Source organism: Anopheles stephensi, chromosome X (assembly GCF_013141755.1).
Source record: "Anopheles stephensi strain Indian chromosome X, UCI_ANSTEP_V1.0, whole genome shotgun sequence".
In the NCBI taxonomy this organism is placed as follows: domain Eukaryota; kingdom Metazoa; phylum Arthropoda; class Insecta; order Diptera; family Culicidae; genus Anopheles; species Anopheles stephensi.
In genome coordinates, this window is record NC_050201.1 from 17775590 (window position 1) to 17799643 (window position 24054).

General features: G+C 42.2%; 1 protein-coding gene across 12 annotated transcripts in view; it reads left to right on the top strand.

The window, feature by feature from the left end:
• Positions 1-24054, top strand: part of LOC118512377 (ubiquitin carboxyl-terminal hydrolase Usp2-like) — an 87546-nt gene that overhangs the window by 25942 nt on the left and 37550 nt on the right. For 8 of the 12 annotated variants that reach the window (XM_036056766.1, XM_036056802.1, XM_036056775.1 and 5 more), the window contains one exon: positions 13996-14616. The exons of 3 other annotated variants lie outside the window; for them this stretch is intronic. In XM_036056766.1, the coding sequence (XP_035912659.1) occupies positions 13996-14616 (621 nt within the window). Of the gene's footprint in view, positions 1-13843; positions 14617-24054 lie in introns of all 12 variants that reach the window. One more of the 12 variants, XM_036056837.1, reaches the window with a different exon arrangement.

A 24054-nucleotide genomic window follows, 5' to 3' on the forward strand; every position in this document is an offset into this window, starting at 1 on the left:
CACTCTCCAACCTTTTCATAACGGTGACGCCAGCGGCCCACCATACAATACTCGTAGTCCAGGATTGGATCACGAATCTCAGAAGCAACACGTGTGATTAGACCCAACAACTTGTTAGCTCTCCAAGGACTGAGTTAAGATGCGGTTTGAAGGACAGTTTTTTATCCAACCAGTTTGCAAAAGCATCGGCATAGGATTGGAGGTAGTGGGAGGCAGTGGGACATCATCGGCAAACAGACAACTGATTTGCTGATGAACGGGACAGAGAGAACCTCCTCAACCCATACCCAGTATGAACGGTCCTCCAAAAAGGTACAGAGCCAGAGGAGAGGGGGTCCACGAAAACCCATTCGCTCGAGCTTTGCCATGAGCAGTTGATGCGACAAAAAATCAAACGCTCTTTTGAATTCGGTGTAGATGATTTCGACCTGCCCTCCACCCACTGTGTGAGAATACAGATTGAGCATCAACGACATGAGGTTCGTCAGGGTGGAGCGGCTACGCATGAAACCATGCTGGAAGGATGGGATTAAAGGGGAAACAATTGGGAGGATAGCAGAACAGATAGCAGATTCGAGGAGTATAGACAATGCACAAAGGATAGAGATGCCTCGATAATTAGCGAGGGATGTACGACAACTCTTCTTAAACACAGGGATCAGCCAAGCTGATCTCCAAAGTGAGGAAAAGACTCCTGTAACCATCGACCTAGTAAATAGGCGGATTAATACAGGAGCAATTACTCTGGACCCGGAGAGAAGGAGTGCTTCAGCTGACAAAGTGCAGTGAGCACCAACGGCTCATTTATGTGCACCGAGTGCGCATCAATTAAATCCTGAGCAACACTCGCAAGCCGAGTCGAAAGATACGCTGTAGAGTGGGTTTGATCAACAAAAAGACCATCAAAGTGATGCACAAACAAATGGCTTATTTTCGTAGGAGATGAAGCGGAACAATTGCTCAAATACATGGTTGATGGAATACCACAGGAGCCACGTTGTCTATTGGCGTATTTCCAGAAAGATCTAGGATTAGTGTAAAGGTGGCATTGGATGCGCGCGTTATAGGTTCGATGGCGGATCCTATTATAACTGCGATGAGCAGATGCTACGTATTTGAAGAAACGCAGGTGATAAATGGAATCAATGTATGCGGTACGCTCGTAGCTTGCTTTGAACATCTGCTTTAAGTGAACGCAGGTGACTGTCAGACCACTAGGGCTTAGGTGGTGGGGTACGAAAGGGACAAAATTGGGAGAGGAAGGACAAAAACACTCACGTGAACAGCTACAGCCTCGTCAATACTAGGAGCCGCATTCAAGGAGCTCCAGTCGTAATCGAGGATGAGTCACAATTTTCCTTTTCGAACTTCCTGAAGTTAAGCTCGCGCGTGAAACCAGTTCGAGAAGCTCGGTCAATAGGATTTGGGCTGACGGAAATGCAAATTTCAATAGCAGGATGGTGGATGTCTTCCGGAGACATTGGCAAAGGCGCATGGTGGACTATGCCACAAACCGCCGCTGCAGCATAGTTGGAAAGGATCAGATTTATTTGGCGTCCGTTTGTGTTGAATATACCAGAGAGCTGCTTCAAATGGTTAAAGCTGAGTCCGTCAATAAACGACGACGAGGCAACAAGTTGTGATGTACATGCTATAAGCTCTCCCCCTCCACGCGGTCGCATCTGAATGAGATGAAGTTGTCTTCGAAAAGAAGCGACGAGGGGATCGATTCATACATATACATTCATACAGATACATATACTGTAATCAGAGTGGCGAAGGCCTGGCGACGAATAACTAGTTTCGTACGGAGACCTTGCACATTCTGATAATAGGCGTAAATATTATTCCTCAATTGTAAATTATGTCCGAAAGAAATGGTCTAAAGTTTGCTGGTGGGAGCTTTGAGTAAGAACTCTCTGCTTGGTAGAGCAGGATGACGAAGTGAAATGAGCGGTGTGGCGTTATTTAAAGTGAGATCCGACACGGGTCCTGTAGATGAAGGAGTGCTACGGTGAAGCAACGTGCGGTTGGTTCTGGTAGTCTCTCGACGGTGGTGACGGGCGGCGATAAGAGAGTTAGTGGCCGTGAGCATAGGAGTAATGCACTTTCTATAAAATCCTCGAGAGACCTTGATAAGGGCTAGCAAAGCTGGAAAAAGATGAGTTAATAATGACTTAATTCTCCTTAATTTGTTTTTGCTCCTTTTGATGTTTCTTGCTTTTGTTTTTTTAACAGATTTAACGTTGGAATGTAAACAAGTTCTTTCATTAAATCGTGGGTCTAGTTTTTTTTCCTAACACCTCTCCCTACAAATACTTGTTTGCCTGATTATATTTCTGGAGGTAGTTCTTTATTATCATTATGCTTGTGCATGCATAGTATTGTGAATCTTTTGGGACAACTTTTGTTTGGGATACCTTTTGAAAATGTTCCAATTTGTTTGAATTATTTACTACGGATTTCTGTTGCTAGTTCTCTTGAAAATTATTTCGTGAATGATAGACGTGAATGAATCGTTAGCGTTGAAGAATGTACTGTGTTGTTGTATAGTGCTGTCACTACGTTCTTAAGTTCTGGAGAATTTTAACCTCTTAACTTGTGTTTGTTAGTGTTAACAAGCTCTGTAATTGTTCTATGTGTTCTTTCTACTAGTCAATTAGTTTCGGAGGATGATGAAAGTTGAAATTCTGAACCTAAATCGTGTACAAATGAATGTTGACTCGTGGGCACCAAAAAGTTTTAATTTTCATTAAAATTTTAATAAAATAAGCAGGAGCTTTTCTTATGTCTGTCAGATTTATAGACGGGATTTCTATTATATGAATAAAATTAAATAAAAAATAATAAAATAATTATTTTGATAAGGCACATACAAATGTAACAAAGTTAAGTTTGTGAATTTTAGCAATACGGCCAGGCCGTTCTTTATGAATAAAAAAAAGTTTGTCAATTTCAAAAATATCAGTGTGAACGCGACTAAAAGGGGTATTTCCAATAGGGCGAGGAGTGACTTTAATGTTATAAGGTTTGCGTTCATACTTGTGCACGTTACAGACCTTACACAAATTGAATAGTTTAATTTTTAATTTTTTATAACTATGCGTGGAAATAAATAACTTCGAATAAAGTGGATCGCGGTTTGCTTGGTGTTGTGGAATTTTTGCATGAAATTTAGAATTTGTAATTCGTCAAAATTGTTTCTGCAAATAATTGCTACCTTATAGTTAGCGAAGGGGGATTCAATGACGTTAGTTGTTTTTTGAGTTTTTCTGCAAATTAGGTAAAACAATTTTTTTTCCGTAAATGGATGTAAAAGTCATTGAAAATATCAGCTGAATGAATGGTTTGCGTATATGAAATAGGGTTATTTTGTTGAAGGCATTCTGAAACGAGGAATGATTCTTCGAAATTGATATAAATTGTATCTTGTACATATTGCTAAGAAGTGCCTTCTTCTTTTTCCTGAGGTGCTGATATGGAAGAATTTGGCTGAGTAATGTTGTTTGTTCTGTTTTTCTCCTTAACGCGTCCGCTACTACGTTCGTCTTTCCCTCCTTGTATTGTATCTCATAATAAAAATTTTCGAGTTCCAGACGCCAAAGAAGATTTTTTTGTAGATGTCTTAGGGGCTCGTAGTCATTTATTTATTTTATTTATTTATGTTTTAAGGATGACGGCTTGACGCCGTATTGTCAACACAGCATGTGTTGACTATTAAAAATTCACAAAAATTAACAAGGCATTTCCTCCCTCTTATTTGCCTTATCCCGGGCATGCTCGGTTGAAGTCTCGTAGTCATTTATCAGGGTGAATTTATGGGCAAACAAATAATATTTAAATTTTTGGACAAACCAAATGATCGCTTAAGCTTCTTTTCCGTTGTGGAATATTCAGATTAAACTTCATTGGGTCTGTCTACACGGGGTTTGTAGAAAACCCACTTAGCACCCCAAAATGACCCGAAATCTACGCACACTATCATAAATCTGATTCACCGTCTTACTTAAAGCGCTGTGCGCTTGAATGCGACGGCCTAGCCGCTTTCTCCCTTTCACCTGTAGACGAATATCAAACACAAAACGCAACCGAAATGGGGATCGGCCGAAATGGGGATAAAAATCCAAACTCTCTTAAACTCGTCGAATTATCTTGGTTACAAAAACTATAATCACGAAAAGAGAAGGAGTTACCTATAAATGTTCATTTTTGTGTATACGTATCATTGCATCCCTTTCTGGTTCATGGTCCTCCGTACTCTTCAGAATGTCATTATTGGTTTGAAGCTTGGGTGGTTCGGCAAAATGATGACATTATGAAGACTACGGAGCATTATGAACTTAAAAGGGATGCGATGATGCTTTTTGATACACAAAAATAAAGATGTGTGCGAAATCCGACCGTGTTCGGGTTCTGGATCGGGAATCATTGTTACTCCAAGATTGTATGAATGGGTATTGTGATCATAGTAATCAATTAAATTTACAAAGTAAAACGACCAGGCCTCTTGTTTTACATTGAGTGTTTGGGGATCTGTATTTTTTTTCATTTATCTATCTTTAAACATGAATTGTGCTACAAACTGTGAAAAAAATTCTCAACATATTTTCTTTAATTCATATTATATGCATGATTTCCTTTCTCAATCTCCATTCATAAATCTTCTTCATTCATAACACACATTGCATTCTTTCTTATGAGTTTACAAAATCTGAGTATAAAAATGTCAACAGAACATCCCTTAAAATATGTTCAACACTTTACGAAATACTTCGATCACAGGTAAATGAAATCTTAGGTGTTACCACCCGACAAAAATAACCGTGATAACAACCACGGTTGACCGATGTGCATAGCACCCCTATGGGTTAAAATGAGCACAGACTCGCATCCCTCGTGTGTATACCGTTACAGGTAAAACCTTAAGTTTATTGTGTTTCTTTTTGATTTTACAACTTAGAGTTAAGGGGCACGGGTAAAGGGTCAAAAAATATTTTATGAAGCGGATCGTTTTGCTCAACAATGCAACACAACATTTGTTTCAAAAACACCCACGAGAATGCATTTATTTATTAATTTATTAATTATGACGGTCCGATGCCGTATTGTCACCACCGCATGTGGTGACTGTGAATTACATTCACGCAAAAAACAATTAACAAAATTAACTAGGCATTTCCTCCTAGTTATTTGCCATATCCCGGGCATGCTCGGTTGTGCAGGGAAGATGGGTGGTTGTTGTCCATTTCTATTGGGTGGGTGTGTGTGTGTTGTAGGTTTTTTGGTCCGGTTCTACTGCTGTGGCTATGGATTCGATGGGGGTTGGTTCGCTCCGGTTGACTATTGAAGTGTGTGATGTGGGTCTGGACTGAAACAAACAAGCACAGTTATTTGGACAGTTCTTCTTCTTCTTCTGTGGCACTACAACCTCGAGAGGTCTCGGCCTGCCATTTCTGGCTTTCTGTGACTTAATTTTACCCGTAGAAAAGTAGTCAACCTTTCGTACGGGGAGGCGGTCTGATTGTGACCTGCCGTGTGAAGACCGGCGCCGCTGTCGCCTCGGCCACCGGACCGCCCCATATATGGACAGTACAAACATGAATTTTTCTGCGTGCAATGTTCTCCAAGTAGCCCAGCCATGACACAGCCTATGATCGACCAAGTCAACATCGAACTCAAAAGCGATCGGCAGATTCCATCTCGCAACAGCTGGAGTGATTCCACTGTTTACGAGACTGTACCCGCCGACCACTCCCGAGCCCAGCGCCAACACAGGTGGACCCGCCGTATCAAAGCTGGGCTAACTTGCAGCACACTGCTACAAACGAAAAAGGCTGCCTCCTTTTACGGCAGTATGGACACCGCCCTCAAATTACATAGCCCCGTCAACGCAATACCCGTTGCACTACATAAAACACTTACCACAAAGACAACACAACGAATAACAAAAGGAGTGGCGGATGTGGATTGGAAGGATAATAGGGATGCGGAATCATAGGATGAGACCGTTGCCTCTGGCGAATCGAAAGATGAGCCTCATGTGGGCGAGGTCCCTAGTTGCCAATACTTTTCTTATTTTTATACCCGGTCGTCTGCCGATGCTCTCGACTGCGCTTAACAAGGAGGGTCTTGCAGTTTCAAACTCCACGCAGGACCACAGAAGGTGATCCACATCGTGAAATCCGTCACTGCAGCCACACACCTTCGTCTGAACCAGAGTTATACGCTGCAGATGAGCGTTCAACGCGAAATGATTCGACATAAGTCGAGACATCATGCGTATGAATGCCCGGTCTACAGAGAGCCCACCGAACCAAGGCCGCAGGGACACTTGCGGAGAGATCGAGAAAAGGAATCGCCCGAGATCATCCGCCTCCCACATGCTCTGCCAGCGAGACAGGAAAAGTTGCTGTCGTAGACGAAGAAACTCTCGGGCCGAGATCGGACGGTCGTAAAATGCGCCTTGTTGAACGCCTGTTTTGGCCAGTGAGTCTGCCTTCTCGTTGCCGGGAATTCCACAATGAGAAGGTACCCAAATTATCGAAATCCTGAACGCCTTGTCGAACATGGAGCCAAGCAATTCTATGATTTTGATGGTAAGGAAATCCTGACTCTTAACAGCCTTCAGGTGTCTTAGTGGTTCAATAGCGCTAAGGCTATCTGTGAAGATGAAGTACTGATCTGAAGGTCTCGCTGCTATCATCAATAGTGCGTACAAGATTGCGGCTAGTTTTGCGGTGCAAACACTACACGGCTCCCGCAATTTGAAAAATGCTTCCGCAGACTCACTAAAAACGCCGAAGCCGGTGCCTTCCTTAGAGGATGATCCATCAGTATAATACTGGCTACTTTGGTCTAAATGGCCATACTTATTCCTGAAAATGCCCGGAACTACCATCGGACGAAGATCATTCGGTATGGTCTTAATTTCCTCGTGCAACGAGGAATCTGTTGTTAAAAGGGAACTGTAGGTCTCAGGAAGGGCAGCACGGTTTAATGCCTGTGGAGCGTTAGCATGCACTTGTAGGGCAACAAAATCTTCGTAGATTTTCAAGATCTTGCTCTTAGAACCTGTCTCTAGAAGAGCTTTAAAATTTTCTTCGATCAAGGGATTCGATACTGAAGAACGGACTAGAAGGCGAAGCGACAGCGTAGTTTCAGCGGCATCACTCCGGTCATCACTTCTAGGGACATGTTGTGTATGGATTTCATGCTCCCTAGTGCGAGTCTAAGACAACGATACTGTAGCCTCTCTAGTTTGAGGATATGCGTGTTGGATGCCCAATGGAAGCATATGCTTCCATATTCCAACACGGATAGTACCGTTGTCTTATACAGTCGCAGGACGTCTGATGGATGTGCGCCCCACCAGAATCCTGTGACTGTCCTTAGAAAGTTGATTCTTTTACTGCATTTTTGCACCAGATGGGAGATGTGTGTACTCCAGTTTAGCCTTGAATTGAACCAAACGCCAAGGTATCGAAAATTGTCGGTGGTTGATATTTTTTCACCGTACAAAAAGACATCAATTTTCCAAGTTGCGATCATGTGCAGATGCTGCGGGAGGTTGAGGGACAAAAGAAGGGACTCAAGGATCTCGGACAGGGACGGGGTGGGAGTTCTCGGGAAGCTCATGGGCTCCGTCGGAAAAGCCAGGCTATCCACCGGAGCTTTGGTCCGAGAAGATTGTTTCTTCTTGGGCTGTTTCCTGGCAATTTGTGGGGCGGGAGTTTTGGGATCAGCGTCACGTTTTGGACCGGGGGAAGAAACTTTAGCGTGGCGCTGTGGTGCCAAAGGTTTGTCTTTTGTCTTTAAGGCTTTTCTTTGTACCTTTTTATAAGGCACTCTCGTGATCTTTACCGATCTCAGTGGCAGCTGTTCAGGTGCAGTCGGACTAGGCTCGCCATTTGCAGTTGTACCCAAAACTGCAAAAGGGTTCGTAGCATTTGCTCCCTTCAGAGCATCGCTGTACGAGTCCCGTGCCCGCTCGGCTACAGTTTTTGTCTGCTCCTTCTAGAGTTTCCGATACACAGGGCACAAGGCTACCTCATGCCACTCCTCCCGACAATGCAAGCATTTCTGGGATGGGGCTTTGCACTCCTCGGTAGCGTGAGCCCCTCTGCATTTACCGCAGCAAATCTTGCGAGTGCAGAACGGATCGGCATGTCCAATCCGGCTGCACTTAGAACAGGTGGCCACCCTTTTCACGTATGGCCGGTCGATGGGTATCCGGAGGCCTTCAAGAATGAGGGCCTGCGGAAGTACCGTTCCCTCAAACGTAATGCGGAGGGAGGAGGTTGGGACATATTTTTTCTCGTTTTTACTAGAGGCGTCTAGCTTAAAAAGCTTTTTTGCCTCAAGCACTTTTACTTTGGGTGAGTCTGGTGCTTGAAAAGCACCCACACCAAATTTTAGAATATCCTCCTCCGGATAATCGAAATCCTCGATTACGCCGGTCACTTCAACCAGACTACCGGGGATATAAACCCGGTAGTGCTCCGTAAAATCTGGGTCAGCCGCAATGACGTTGGCTAGAGCCCGGTCCTTTGCGGTAACCCTGATCTTGTTCGGGCGCATCCGAAACACATCGGCAACAGTTGGGTATCTTCGGAACAATGATGCCGCGATCGTCCTTACATCGAGCTGTTTAATTCTCGGCATGAAGAAAACAAACGGCTTACCCTCCCATGACGGCGGGTAAGCACGCGCGCGGTGTTCGGATAGTGGCACATCATTCAGGGTCAGCGGGGCACTGTTTGCCAGCGAGGCACTAGATGCCATCGGGGCACTACACGAGGCCTTCGAAGTAGATGGCCTTTCTTCTAAGGCCACTTTTTTGGTCGCAGGCGCAGCCTTAGGGCGTCCTGGCTTTCTCTTTACCTCTCTACAGGGCTCAGCCTCCCGATCCGACTCAGAATTATCCTGCTCTACCCCCATGGTAGAGCCGGATACAACGGTAGGAGAGAAAAGGATAACTCACCGTGACACACGACGCACAAATAAACACACACACTCACACACGCTCACTGAGTACAAGTGTCGAACGATGCGACCACGCTGCGTGGATACGCTTGTTTGTCGCAACGATAGACAGGTACACACACTCACGACACTAAGAACAACGTCGATCACCACTTGATCGATACAGTCAACGGCACAACTCCGAGCGAATATCGGAGGGAACACGAAACACCGATTAGTGCGCTACGAGTATTTGCGCTGGGTACGCAATAGCACACGAGAGCGATGACCACTTATTTGCCTTAAGAAATAATTCGTAAGGACGCTTCCGAGCGAAACACATGCTCTCACTACGGAAGCTGGAGGCAGACTGACGAGAATGCATATTGTGCCAGATAAATGGCATACTATTTAAAAGGAAGAAAGGCTTTATCCTGAGTTATTGAAACTATTTATTACAACTTTGCCAGTGTTCATGCCAGTACTAGTTGGTGTATGTTGCTTCATCCATGCATGTTCGTGCAACATTATTGATACATTTTGAAGAAATAAGTAAAATCTATGGACTTGAAATTTCGATTGAAAATCAAATTGACATAGCAGCCATTTCCAGCAAATTTCCGGCATTGTACCAAAACAGAATCAATCAACTTCAACGATAGGAATGATCAAAGATGAGCAATATGTTACTAGCTAGGGATATTTGTTTACGTTTGGGAGTTTGAATTGTTATTCGGTTTTACTAAACTAAACCCCCAAAACGGCTGATCTTGATCACGATTTTGTTTTGTTTGTTATATTCGTCTACACGTCCATGGGAATGCAAAGGAGTGAATCAGATTTAAAGTAGTGTGGGTAGACTTCGGCTGATTTTCGGGTTGGAAACTGGGTTTTCTACTAACCCCGTGTAGACAGACCCATTTAATGTCTTACTCCCGAAAGCAATCGGGTGTTCTTTCCTTTCTTGTTTTTGAGATGAAAATGCGCCGAGTACGTAGTTGCTTGCATCAGTTTTTAAAATGGACGGTTTTTCAAAATCGGGATATGCCAATATCTAATCTGGAGCAATAATTATTTTTAAATTATTGAACATCGAGATTAACTCTTGGTTTTGAGTGTTTATGATTGCATCTTTTTATAAACATCTTGAAAAAGGCTTATAGCAATATGGCCAGGCTTCATGAATAAAACAATAGTCCTTTATGAACCGTCGTTAGTATCCTGCTTCTCCTAAAATCTGTTAAATTTCTTTTTGCGTTGATGGCAGTTTCCAGCTAAGATTTTTCAAGTTTGTCCGGTGTCATTACCTTCCTGGGTGAGTACATGTCCTAAGAGTTCCGCTTAGTTAAAAAAAAATCATTCTTATCCAACTGAGTTTGGAGATTAAATTTTGAAAGTCTTTCTTAAACTGTTTTAAGACTTTCCACGTGTTTTTACAAGTTTTTACCAACGATGAAAATGTCATTGAGGTTAATGAAACAAATTATATCTTTGAGCCCTGTTAACACATTATTCATAGCGCGTTGAAAAGCAACTGGGCATTTTTTAGTCCAAATGGTATTCGACTAAATGTAAAATATCCTTGGAATGTTGAAAATTCCGTTTTTTCTCTATTTTTTGGGTTCATTACGATTTGATGGGTCCTGATTTGAGGACAAGTTTTGTAAAGTAAACTGATTTGCCTTAACTGACTAGGATTTTCTCCATGTGAGGGATTGGGAATTTGTCTTCAATAGTTTTTTTTGTTAAATCTCCAGATATCAATAATTCTCTTATTTTTCTCTTTCCCGAGGCATCAATTTCTTTTGGGACTACTCATATCAGTTTCCATTTCGAACCAATTCATTTATTTGTTATCCCACGTCTTTTTTAAATGCGTGTGAATATCGGTAAGATTTTGTGAAACCGGATACATTTTCAGTGTTAGCAATTTTATGCATAACATCGATGTAACAGAAAGCTTTTCCCCTGCTTTTAATAGAACGTTATGATTTTTGAAAAATTTTCTAAAAAGATGGTCTTTTTCCAATTTTGGAAGGTGAGACGTACGAATAATGCCGTTAAGCATTTCTCGTGTAATTTTTGATTGATGGTTTATCGGTAACAAGGGTAACTGTTTCGATATTATTAACCGTGATTTCCAACGCTGTGCGTCGTAAATGGGAATTGTTTGGTTTATTTGTTTGTGTCAAAATTGTTGTTGTATTGTTTTTGGCTAGGTATACACTTATTTGAGTTGCAATTCTTTGTTTTAAACTTGGTCGGTTCATACACGCTCCATTCTCCGTCCTTATCGGTTGGCAGAGTTACTACGTGGTTATAGTTTTTCTAATTCAGGAAATATTTTTGGAATACATAATTTGAAACATGACCAATGACACATTTGCAATCACGAGCGATTGTTTACGATAATCTAGGATAGCTTGATTTTCTGCTAGAAATTATGAAAGAGTCCATCGAAATTGTGGAATTTTCGTAGTATTTTTGAGCGGGTATTTCCTTGCATAAAAGGTTAGGTTTTCCACAAGTATCCATTATTTGTGTTCCCATGATGTTAGTTATTTAAATCTTTTTTATCTTTTACTTTGTTTTTAAACACCTGGTTGTAAAAAGTTCTTGTTTGCACCGGAATCAAGCAATAAATTGAGACCTTGTTGAGTCCGTAAACATGGAAGATAAGTTACTTCTTCGTGGGTTTCACGTGTTGTGTTTCGGACTCTTTGCCTGCCAAAAATGTATATCATTAAAGTGTTCAGTTTCACTTTCACTGTCACTGGACTCTGGTTTTGTGTTTACTCATTGTTGTTAAACTGCATTTTTTGCACAAATATCCTGCGCATTGGCTCGTATATCGTGATTAGTTCTGGTTTTTCAGGATTTTTAATTGGAAATTTATTTTCTGAATTTGTCTTGGCTGGTTTGCTATGGTTCTTGCCAAGATTAAACTTGTTTTTAAATGACAGTTTGTTGGTTGGGGTTTGCTTTGCTGTATGAATTTTATTCCGTTGCTTTGAATTTGCAAAGGAAGGCATATCGCGTCCTCACTTTGAAATCTATCGAGTAGTGTTTCCTAATGATCTAGTAGCGTTTCGTAGAGTAACACTCTTTTTTTTTCAAACATCCATTTCAATCGAAACACTATTTGACTTAAAAAAAATAAATATTTACGATGTATGCTTTGTCGTGTCGTGGGTGTTTGGTTTAACGTTGCTGGCCTTCTCTCCAGTTGGGTAACTGCGTGGGGGATCCCGATTTCTGGGCGGAATACAGCTTCAATCGATGTTGTCTTTCTGTGTTGCTCCGGATGCGTTGGATTTCTTTTATCACATGCGGGATCACTTTCGAGGGAGTTTGTATGTCTCCAACTTTTCTACTTTTAACACAGTTACACTCACATAATCTATTCTGGACGGCTACGCTAATAATGAGTCAGACACTCCGAGAGGCTTTTTAAGAAACAGGTGTTTATTATCCTCACCTCGAATCGAAACTGATTTTTTTCGCTAGAATAATAACGCGTGATTCTATTTTTTTGTGAAAGCTGTTTCGGATTTGACAGTGGAAAAATTGCAATCATGTTCGCAACGGGAAAATCGCTAACAATGTAGAGCCGCGTTTAGAGTCCTCATTTCTCTTTTAGCGACCTCATTTAACTCTCGGATGATCTTCGATAGTAGCTCCGAAACAGAGCCGGAAGCCTCCATCGAATCGCGTTCTTCCCGCATATTGGTTAAGACTTCTTCAAGGACGAATTTGCTGGCAAATTCGCTTTTCTAAAAAGAAGCGACATGTAGGTTAGTTCACTTTGGCGAATGTTTGTTTTTGTACCGGTGAAGTCTACACCGACGTAAAAAAACATACCAATACCGCGCGTTTACACGGTCGAGCAGTTGCATACACAGGCATACACATCGATACAGGTTATGGAAGGCTTAATGCTCTAGTACAGTTAATCATAGCCATACCGGCAAAGAGCGATAGCAATATGGTATGTTGCACGCGAGCACAAATATGTTGGGCAAGTAGGGTTGAAGGTAGGGGAAACTGCTCAAAATATCTGATGGGCGTTATAAAATTTTTGAATAATTAAAATTTGGTTTTTTTATTTAATGGTTGAAAGTACGCCCTATTATTTGTTAATATAAAGTGACAGCCGAACTTGTCGAATTGCGAAAATCCCGTTCTTATGATTTTTCGCAAAAAATACACTGTGCGAGAAAGCCTGGCGAGCGATTCTATTTTTTGGTTTGTAGTTTTGGATTTGAAAGAGAAAGTCACCTTAAACAGGGTGCTATAACGCCCTGTAACGATTAGCAAATACACAGAATACCAGCACTAGAAAATTATGTCGATCGCCAAAGGATCGGTTTGAGACTCGTTACTAACTCTGCAAGAACACCGAAGATAGACGGAAACACCGAATAATGCGTGACGGGTAATCACATTGATTACACAATCATACTCGATAAAAATGACCACTTTCTATCGCATGCATGTGATCCATAGGACGCTTCAGAGTGGAACACATCCTGTCGCTGCGGGAGCTGGAGACAGGTTGAATGGTCTCAAATATTGGTCAAATTTCCGTTTTGGTTAAAGTTAAATACTTTTTCTTTTATTTTATGTTTCTTTTTAGTTTATTTTCCGTTTTTTTTCTTCTACTTTCCATCTTCTTTATTGATTTATTAACTGTCTAGGAACGCTATTAATTCCTATCGTTTTTTTTTCTTTTTTTTGTTATTCATATTCATTATTTCGTTCCCTATGCAATTTCATTCTGATTCCTTCATCATCTTCTTCATTTAATGGAAATGTATTGCAATTGAATCCGTTTTGTATCAAATTTTCATGTAATCATGGCGTAATGTTAATTTTGAGAAAGAATTTTTGCAATACTTAATACACACAATTCGAAAATTACGAATTGAACATCTTTTGCATGTGACGTTAATTCATTGAATATCGCATTACCAATACTTACGTGCCATGAAATCCCTAAACATAACCGTAATCGTGGAGGAATCATTCACGCAGGCAACGATCAGACTACGTCCATCGTCTACTCCACAGAGCTTCACAGTTACAAACGGGGAAGGCAAATCAACCAATGATTATTATTATCTAGAAGAGTCAGTTGCGGTGCCCAAACTACCGTCTTCAGCATTAGTGACTGCAATTGTCACAACCGATGATATATGCGTAGAAGATGTTCAAGAAACAAATATTACAGCAAACAACGAAAACGATCTTCAGGTCACAGCTACTATACGTATAAAGCCAAAAGGCAGAACAAGTAAACATACCAATAAAGAAAAAGGAGCAGAAGGTGTAATTAGCAGCGCCGAAAACCGAAGTGTAATGAGCGATAGCAATGCTATCGCATCTACTCCAATAAGCAACAGAAACATAAAACGAGTTAACGAGGAAGGATTGCAGGAAGAAAAACAAAGACTGCATGATAGTTTTCATATCCATCCGACGGTTGATATAAAAAATGACAAATTTTTGAACAACGGTAGTAGTGATCATGAAGCGGAAAAAGAATCTTTGGCAGTCAATGGCGTTAGTCAAGCAACAAACGATCCAATCCGCAGCTCTACGCTAAATGAAGACATTGGTCCAGAAAAGGATTGCAATGTTGATCGGGCCGTGAATGTAAGTATAATAACGCTTAGTAATTTTCCTAACACTAATTCTTAGCAGAGTGTAAACAGTAAACATATGCTTACTTATGTGGTTAATTGAGTAACAGCACAACACAATCGCATTAGTTACATCAATAAGCTTGCTATATTTCTCATGACTATTAGAATCGCGACAAAACATGTGCTGTAGGGTGATGTGGGATTATATGCGTTATATCGAGTTCGATTTGGCGCGAGCCAATAAGCAACTCGAGAAGGCGTTTCTCCTGGGGGGTAGGGAGGGGAGGGAGGGGGGTTGGCGTGGTTCTGTGTAGGAGGGTTCAGTGCAATTCTGGTTTTTACACAGCTGGACCGAGGATCAGATCCTATCCAGATCAACTTCCAGAATACAGGACTAACTATTCAGCCAGAGGTGTAAAATCACGGTTAAAGGCACAAGAAGACAGAAATGTAGCAGCACGATACCTGTCGAGGCAGCAGTGTCAAGGAAGAAGTATTAATTATAACTACGACACAGTGGTTTTAGATATATATATATATATATATATATATATATATATATATATATATATATATATATATATATATATATATGTATATATATTTAAATTAGAATAAAAACCTTCAGCGCGGTTTCCAAGATAGAAGTGAGCCGTCCCTGAGCTGCCGATGGTCCGTTAAAGTTGCTGGCAGGGCGTTTGGAGGAAGCTCGAGTTATTTTGTAATTATTTTGAGTTGCCGCTGCTGCTGCTGGTAATCTTGCTATCTACGACGCAGGAACTAGGCACATGCAGGTATCTCGGGTAGCGTGGTAACGTCTGGTCTGTTTGGTTCAGTATCGTTTCGCTCACACTGCATCCAGTATGTAACTATATATCTGACAACAATATATTTACAATTCTGCGATGATTTGCTATGGCATTATTTCAGCCTTTAATTTTCAAATTGATGCTTTACCTGCCTTGGAACTACAGTCACGAATAGTTTTGGTCTGCTTTTTTTTGTTTTCTGTGACTTGATTTTACCCGTACCTTGCTACGTCAGCCACATGACCGTGATAAGGCAAATACAGGGAGGAAATGACTTGTTTTTCTTGATGACTTTTTGTAACATTTTTGTGAAATTGTAATTCGTCAACATATGGTGTTCCTGCGTACAAGAATATTCATGCTGGTTGCAAGTATAAGATACAATGTTAAGCTATTTACATAAAAAAAGTTTGTGCTTTGCAACCACTGAATAGGGTAGTGTTTGGCATGTTTGGCAATGTTGGGCAAATTTGGGCTTTTGTTTTTTGCAAGAGGTGCAGCCGTCATATTTTTTATTGTAAAAAAATTAACTAATGAATAAATGGGGTTTGTTAGATCCTAGTTCAATAAAAAACGCCTAAACCGTTTTTGAGCTGTACAAACATTCATAAGACGCTGTTGCGAAGCTTTTAAACGCTTAAGTATTATGTAGCGTCAAACTACCCTCGCATTTGTATAACGTTATGTCGTATTTATTGTGGATATATAGAATAAAGTAGAAGAAGTTTGAGGTTATTAATTAGTAATTAAATTTTTTATAAATATTTTGCATATACTCGAACATATTGACAATACGGTGTTTGTCCGTAATATTTATTTAATTATTTATTAATCAATGATTACGGACTGATACCGTATTGTCACCACTGCATGTTGTGACTGTGAATTACATTCACGCAAAAAAACAATTAACAAAATTCACTAGGCATTTCCTCCTAGTCATTTGCCATATCACGGGCATGCTCGATTGCGGAGTTGTTGTCTATGTGTGTGTGTGTTGTAGGTTTATTAAGTCCGGTTCTATTGCTGTGGCTATGGATTCGATGGGGGTTGGTTCGCTCCGGTTGACTATTGAAGTGTGTGATGTGGGTCTGGACTGAAACAAACAAGCACAGTTATTTGGACAGCACAAACATGAGATTTTCTGCGCGCAATGTTCCCCAAGTAGCCCAGCAATGACACAGCCCGTGATCGACCAAGTCAATATCGAACTCAAAAGCGATCGGCGGATTCCATCTCGCAACAGCTGGAGTGACTCCACTTTTTACGAGGCTGTACCCGCCGACCACTCCCGAGCCCAAGGCCAACACAGGTGGACCCGCCGTATCAAAGCTGGACTGACTTGTAGCACAATGCACAATGCAGACGAAAAAAAGGCTGCCTCCTTTTAACGGCAGCATGAAAATTGCCCTCGAATGCAATTGCTCTATCAACCGATCGCACGTAGCACAACATAAAACATTTACAACAAAGACATTACATATAATGTCTAATGACAATATATTGTGTATTAACAGAAGGAGTGGCGGATGTGGATTGGAAGGATAATAGGGATGCGGAATCAAAGGATGAGACCGTTGTCGCTGGTGAATCGGTAGATGAGCTTCATGTAGGCGAGGTCCCTAGTCGCCAACACTTCTCTTATTTCTAAACCCGGTCGTCTGCTGATGCTCTCGACTGCGCCCAAAAAGGAGGGTCTTGCGGTTTCAAACTCCACGCAGGACCACAGAAGGTGATCCACATCGTGAAATCCGTCATCGCAGCCACATACTTTCGTCTGAGCCAGAGTTATACGCTGCAGATGAGCATTCAACGCGAAATGATTCGACATAAGTCGAGACATCATGCGTATGAATGCCCGGTCAACAGAGAGCCCACCGAACCAAGGCCGCAGGGACACTTGCGGGGAGATCGAGAAAAGCAATCGCCCGAGATCATCCCACATGCTCTGCCAGCGAGACAGGAAAAGTTGCTGTCGTAGACGAAGAAACTCTCGGGCCGAGATTGAACGGTCGTAAAATGCGCCTTGTTGGACGCCTGTTTTGGCCAGTGAGTCTGCCTTCTCGTTGCCGGGAATTCCACAATGAGAAGGTACCCAAATTATCGAAATCCTGAACGCCTTGTCACCTCGCTTTGACAGCAATGGAGCCAAGCAATTCTAGGATTTTCACTCATAACAGCATTCGGGTATCTTAGTGCTTCGATAGCGCTAAGGCTATCTGTAAAGATGAAATACTGATACGAAGGTCTCGCTGCTATCATCAATAGTGCGTACAAGATTGCGGCTAGTTTTGCGGTGCAAACACTACACGGCTCCCGCAATTTGAAAAATGCTTCGGCGGACTCACTAAAAACGCTGAAGCCGGTGCCTTCCTTAGAGGATGATCCATCAGTATAATACTGGCTACTTTGGTCTAAATGGCCATACTTATCCCTGAAAATGCCCAGAACTACCATCGGGCGAAGATCATTCGGTATGGTCTTAATTTCCTCGTGCAACGAGGAATCTGTTGTTAAAAGGGAACTGTAGGTCTCAGAAAGGGCAGCACGGTTTAATGCCTGTGGAGCGTTAGCATGCACTTGTAGGGCAACAAAATCTTCGTAGATTTTCAAGATCTTGCTCTTAGAACCTGTCTCTAGAAGCGCTTTAAAATTTTCTTCGATCAAGGGATTTGATACTGAAGAACGGACTAGAAGGCGAAGCGACAGCATTTCAAAACGTAGTTTTAGCGGCATCACTCCGGTCATCACTTCTAGGGACATGTTGTGTGTTGATTTCATGCTCCCTAGTACGAGTCTAAGACAACGATACTGTAGCCTCTCTAGTTTAAGGATATGCGTGTTGGATGCTGATGATACTGATGGATCAGAACAATGGAAGCATATGCTTCCATTTTCCAACACGGATAGTACCGTTGTCTTATACAGTTGCAGGACGTCTGATGGATGTACGCCCCACCAGAATCCTGTGACTGACCTAAGAAAGTTGATTCTGTTAAGGCTTATGTATATATTAACATCATAGGTTCCTCTTCTCACTCCCATTCCTCTTTTATATCCGTAATCCAATTAACCGTCTGGAAAGTTCCATATAGTTCTTCTCGCTTTCATCGGTACCACTTACTTCTTCGTAACATCCGATCTGCAAATATCCTTACCCTGACCACATGCATATAGGAAGTCCGGATGCATCGAAAAACAAAAGATTACCCTGGCCGATCGTAAACAATTCGCCAGAATTGGGCTATGTTCGCATCGGTCAGGGTGCGTAACTAGTCATGCTGACTCTCATTCGCATTGCGGTCTCCTTTGCACTTCTTCAACTATTTCGCTTTGCCAGAAAGGGTATAAAAAGGGGGAGCAAACCCTAATTAACCAGTAGAGCGCTAAAAGTTTTTTAGCTGAGTCTCGCAAAATATGTAAATAATGTTAATTCTAAGCCATCGATCAATAAATTCCTTAAACTAAAAAAAAAACTAATTAACCAGTAGTTACCTTCAAACCATCTTTCATCAGAGTAGTTATCTTCAAACCATTTTACATCAGAGGAATTGTCTTCAGACCTTTTTACACAAGAGTTGTCTTCAAACATACTTACACCAGAGTTGTTCTTACCAACGGAAAGCTCAGATGCTAAACTAAGCTATCAGTTACGCGTCACACTAACAAATAAAGTGTTATGGTGAAAACCAAATGATATTGCTTCAATCATTGTGTCAAAACAGATTCTTTTGCTGCATTTTTTACCAGATGGGTGATATGTGTACTCCAGTTTAGACTTGAATTGAAATAAACAGCAAATTATCGAAAATTGTCGGTAGTTGATATCTTTTCACCGTAGAAAAAGACATAAATTTTTGGGTCAAATAGTCAGAGAAAACTCTGTTTTTCGTCGTGTCGCTAAAAGGAGAAAAGACTACCATCTCAGTTTTCGTTGCAGAGAACTTGATACCAAGGTTTTCAGACCACTCGGCAAGGTTGTCCAGAGTGGTTTGTAAAGCCAGTTGTATTTCGGCAGCATCCCTGCTTGCAAATGATATGACGCCGTCGTCAGCCAATTGTCTAATGCTGCAGTTCGGAGCTAGACAAGAATCTATTTCACTGACAAAGAAGTTATATAGCAGGAGACTCAAGCAGGACCCTTGTGCTAGTCCATGGAAACTGGTCCGCTTTAGCTGAACATGACCATTGTTGAAATTCATAGCTTTCTCCGACAAAAGGATGAACAGGAAGTTATTCAACTTTAGACCCAGTCCCACATTTTCTAGTTTTTGACTCAGCTTGTATGGTGATACTGAGTCAAATGCCCCCTGTATATCCAGGAAAATAGACCCCATGTTCTGCTTGCGTGCACGAGCAAGCTCTATTTCTGTAACCAGAAGGGCTAAGTAGTCATTAGTACCCCTGGCTTTACCATTCCAACCATTCTTCAAACCGGAAAAGAATCATTCTTTCAAGGAGTTTCCTCAGACACGACAGTAACGATATTGGCCGATACGAGTCATGTCTTGATGGCGGTTTGCCAGGCATCAAGATAGTGACAACTTTCACTTCTCTCCACTCTTGCGGGACGCTGTTGACCTCCAATATATTGTTGAAGATGCTTAACAGACGTTTCCTCCCTACGTCGGGAAGATTTTGAAGCAATTTGCCACCAATCTGATCCAGAACCGGGGAGGAGTTTTTGCTTGATAGGAGAGCAAGTGACAGCTCTACCATTGTGAACGGTGAATCCATCCTAGGGTCACTACCAGGCGCATGTTGTGTAAAGCTTTGCGCAGGAACGAAATCAGGGCAAAGCTTATGGGCAAATTCATACAGCCACTCGCCTGAAAAGTTTTCGCTCTCATTGATGTTGTTGCTGTTTCGCATCCTTCTAGCCATTCTCCAAAGCGAATTAAGTGAAGTAGCATGGTCTAGATTATTGACGTATCTTCGCCAATAACCCTTTTTCTTCGCCTCAAACAGGTTTTTGCACGTTCTCTCCAGTTCTTTATAAGAATTCCCAGGGACTAGGAGTTTCTTGTCGATTTGATGAGAGTTTAGGTCTCCCAGGATCAAAAGCGGTCCAGGCAAGACCACTTCTAAATTTTCAAGATCCTCTTTGAACTTTTCAATTTTTTCCTTTTCATTATTGGCTATCTGGGGGATATAAACGGATGCAATTGTTTCTATCATTTCTTGTCTAGGGGTATTCTGGTGAAAGTGTGACTCTTTCGAACACCAATCAGTACTCCCTCACCCCTAGTAACGCGATCTTCACGGATTATATTATATCCCGGGAAGGATAGTTTAATGTCATCCGATAGCCAAATTTCACAGAGGGCAAACACATCGCAGTTGTGTTCGCCCACTAATGCTTTAAAGGAGTTTAGCTTGCCAAGCAAACTCCTACAGTTCCACTGTATGATAGTAGCCGTAGGAGCCATTAACCATCCAGACGGACCATCATACTTAAGCATGGCCATTGAGCCAGCCACTGTTTGATCATCCCCTTCAGGAAAGGAAGGGCCCATGTAGCGATCATGTGCAGGTGCTCCGGGAGGTTAAGGGTCAGAAGGAGGGACTCAAGGATCTCAGAAAGGGACGGAGTAAGGATCCTCGAGAAGCCTTTAGGCTCAGTCGGAAAAGCTAGGTTTTCCAAAGGAGTTTCGGCCCGAGGAGATCGTTTCTTCTTGGGCTGCTTCCTGGCAATTTGTGGGCGGGAGTTTTGGGATCAGCGTCACGTTGTGGACTGGAGGAAGAAACTTTAGCGTGGCGCTGTGGTGCCAAAGGTTTGTTTTTTAACTTAAGTACCTTCCTTTGTACGTTTTTGTAAGGCACTCTCAGTGCTTTTACCGATCTTGGTGGCACCTGCTCGAGTGCAGTCGGATTGCCCTCGCCATTTGCAGCTGTGTTATCTAGCACAGCAAAAGGGTTCGACGCGATCGCTCCTTTTAGGGCGTCGCTGTAAGAGCTGCGTGCCCTCTCGGCTACCGTTTTGATCTGTTCCCCTTGGTTTTTTCGATACACTGGGCACAATACTACCTCATGGCATTCCTCCCGACAATGCGAGCATTTTTGGGACGGAGCTTTGCACTCCTCAGTAGAATGCGCACCTCTGCATTTCCCGCAGCTTGTCTTGCGAGTGCAGAACGGATTGGCATGCCCAATCCGTCTGCACTTCGAGCAGGTAGCCACCCTTGGCCCGTATGGCCGGTCGATGGGTATCCGGAGGCCTTCAAGGATGAGGGCCTTCGGAAGTACCGTTCCCTCAAACGTGATCCGCAGGGAGGAGGTCGGGATATATTTTTTCTCATTTTTGCATGAGGCGTCTAGCTTAAAAAGCTTTTTTGCCTCAATCACTTTAACCCTTGGGGTATCTGGTGCTAGAAATGCACCAACCTCAAATTTTAAAATATCCTCCTCCGGGTAATCGAAGTCCTCGATTACGCCAGTCACTTCAACCAGACTACCGGGGATATAAACCCGGTAGTGCTCCGCAAAATCTGGATCAGCCACAATGAAGTTGGCTTGAGCCCGGTCCTTTGCGGTGACCCTGATCTTGTTCGGGCGCATCCGAAACACATCAGCAACGCCCGGGTATTTCTTAAACAACTGTGCCGCGATCGTCCTTACATCGAGCTGTTTTGATCGCGACATGAAAAAAAACAAACGGCTTTCCTTCCCATGACGGCGGGTAAGCACGTGCTCGGTGCTCTGATAGCGGCTCGCTGTTAAGGGTCAGCGGGGCATTGCTTGCCGGCGGGGCACTACTCGAGGCCTTCGATGTTGAAGGCCTCTCATCCAGGGCCACTTTTTTCGTGGCTGGGGCGGCCTTACCCTGGCCCCTTACCCCTTAGCCTGGCTTACGCTTGACCTCCCTTCTAGGCCCAAGCTCCCGATCCAACTCGTACTCTTCCTGCTCTACCCCCATGGTAGAGCCGGACACAACGGTAGGTTTAGGAAGAGGGAAAAAAAATCACCGTGGGAATCGATGCACAAATAAACACACACACCTACACACACTCACTGGCTACGAACGTCGATCGATGCGACCACGCTGCGTTGATACGCTTGCTTATCGCAACGATCAACGGGTACACACAGTCACAACACTAGACACAAACGTCGAACTGGGCTAAGCGCCAGTCGATCGAGCACACAAATTCCGAGTGAATATCGGAGAATGACGGAGACACTGATTAGCGCGCCAAGAGTAATTACGTTGCCTACGCAATCGCACTCGAGAGAAATGATCACTATCTGCTTTTAGCAAAAAAAAAAATCGTAGGAGCGCTTCCAACCGGTAAGCATCCTTTCGCTACGGACGCTGGAAGTAGACTGTTTGTCATTAATAATTAATAAATAAATATTATATAATACTCGTACAAGTCAACTTGAAGCCAAAAGAAGTAGTTGTTCCAATCGGCGATTCGCTTTGGGCTGTGGCTGGCAAATTCATTCCGTTGCGAAAATCACTTCAGACATTACATGTTAGGACCACTGGGGTTATGAAGAATCAATACGTAACCGTAGGTGAGATTCAGAAAGTGATTCTGTCATTTTTTGTTGATAGTCTCGACATGAATGCCCTCGCTTTATTATTTATTTTCTTATCTCCCACGCTCACGGATATGACACTACATTCACTTCCTTTTTAAGGAACTCATTGTAATCAACAAGTTTATCAATTTTGATCAATTAAAACAAATACTCGGTAACGAGTAAGCTTTGATATATCATAATGGGGGGTTCCCTTGAGCCTTCGTTTGTAAACGCGTCTGAAATACTGTCCTATTTGTTGTTGCCGCTTTGTCTCCAAGTGCCAGTGCCTAATTTTCTGATTTTGAAATAAGATACATATTTCTATCATGTTATTTTACTCGGAACTCCTTTGAAAAAAACTACCAAATGTTCCTTTTTTAGGAACTTTTAAAATTTCCGGATCAAAGTTAGGAGAATATTTGTTTATCTTTAACATCCTATTCATGAGCACCTTTTTAACCTCGGCAATCGGATTTATTTTAGCTTTTCGAATTTTGTCACAACTGTCCGCAACTCGAGAATAAAAAAAAATTCTTACGTATTTTGATTTAAGCTATCGCGCTCTCTATTGTTTGATTACATGAACATGACAGTTGAACTGGTAGAGCTAACAGTCTGGATTCGCTGTTATTGGTTGCAAAAAAGATGGAATCTTATCCCGGATATTGTAGCCAAGCATCATTGCGGATGAGGTTCGCTTTGTTGTTGAATGTGGAGATGAATGATGTATCAGTAAGAAGTTGTTTTAATCTTGAGGAATTATTTTTATTTATTTATGTAGAGTATGATGGCTCGACGCCGTATAGTCAACACCGCGTATTCTGACAAATTACAATTTCACAAAAAAAAACACATAACAAGGCATTTCCTCCCTATTATTTGCCTTATCCCGGGCATATTCGGCTTTGGATGTGTGGCGATTGCAGCGTGGTTGTCTAGGTCTATTGTGGTGGTTGTATTAAATTGTTATTGGATGTCCGATATTTTGGTCCGGTTCTATTGCTGTCTGTGGGTGTTATGGTAGTGGCGGTGTGTAAGAAGCATACAAGTGGCGGTGTGTAAGAAGCATACAATCCTTCCGAGTTTGGTCTGACAAAAAAGAAACAAAAAAA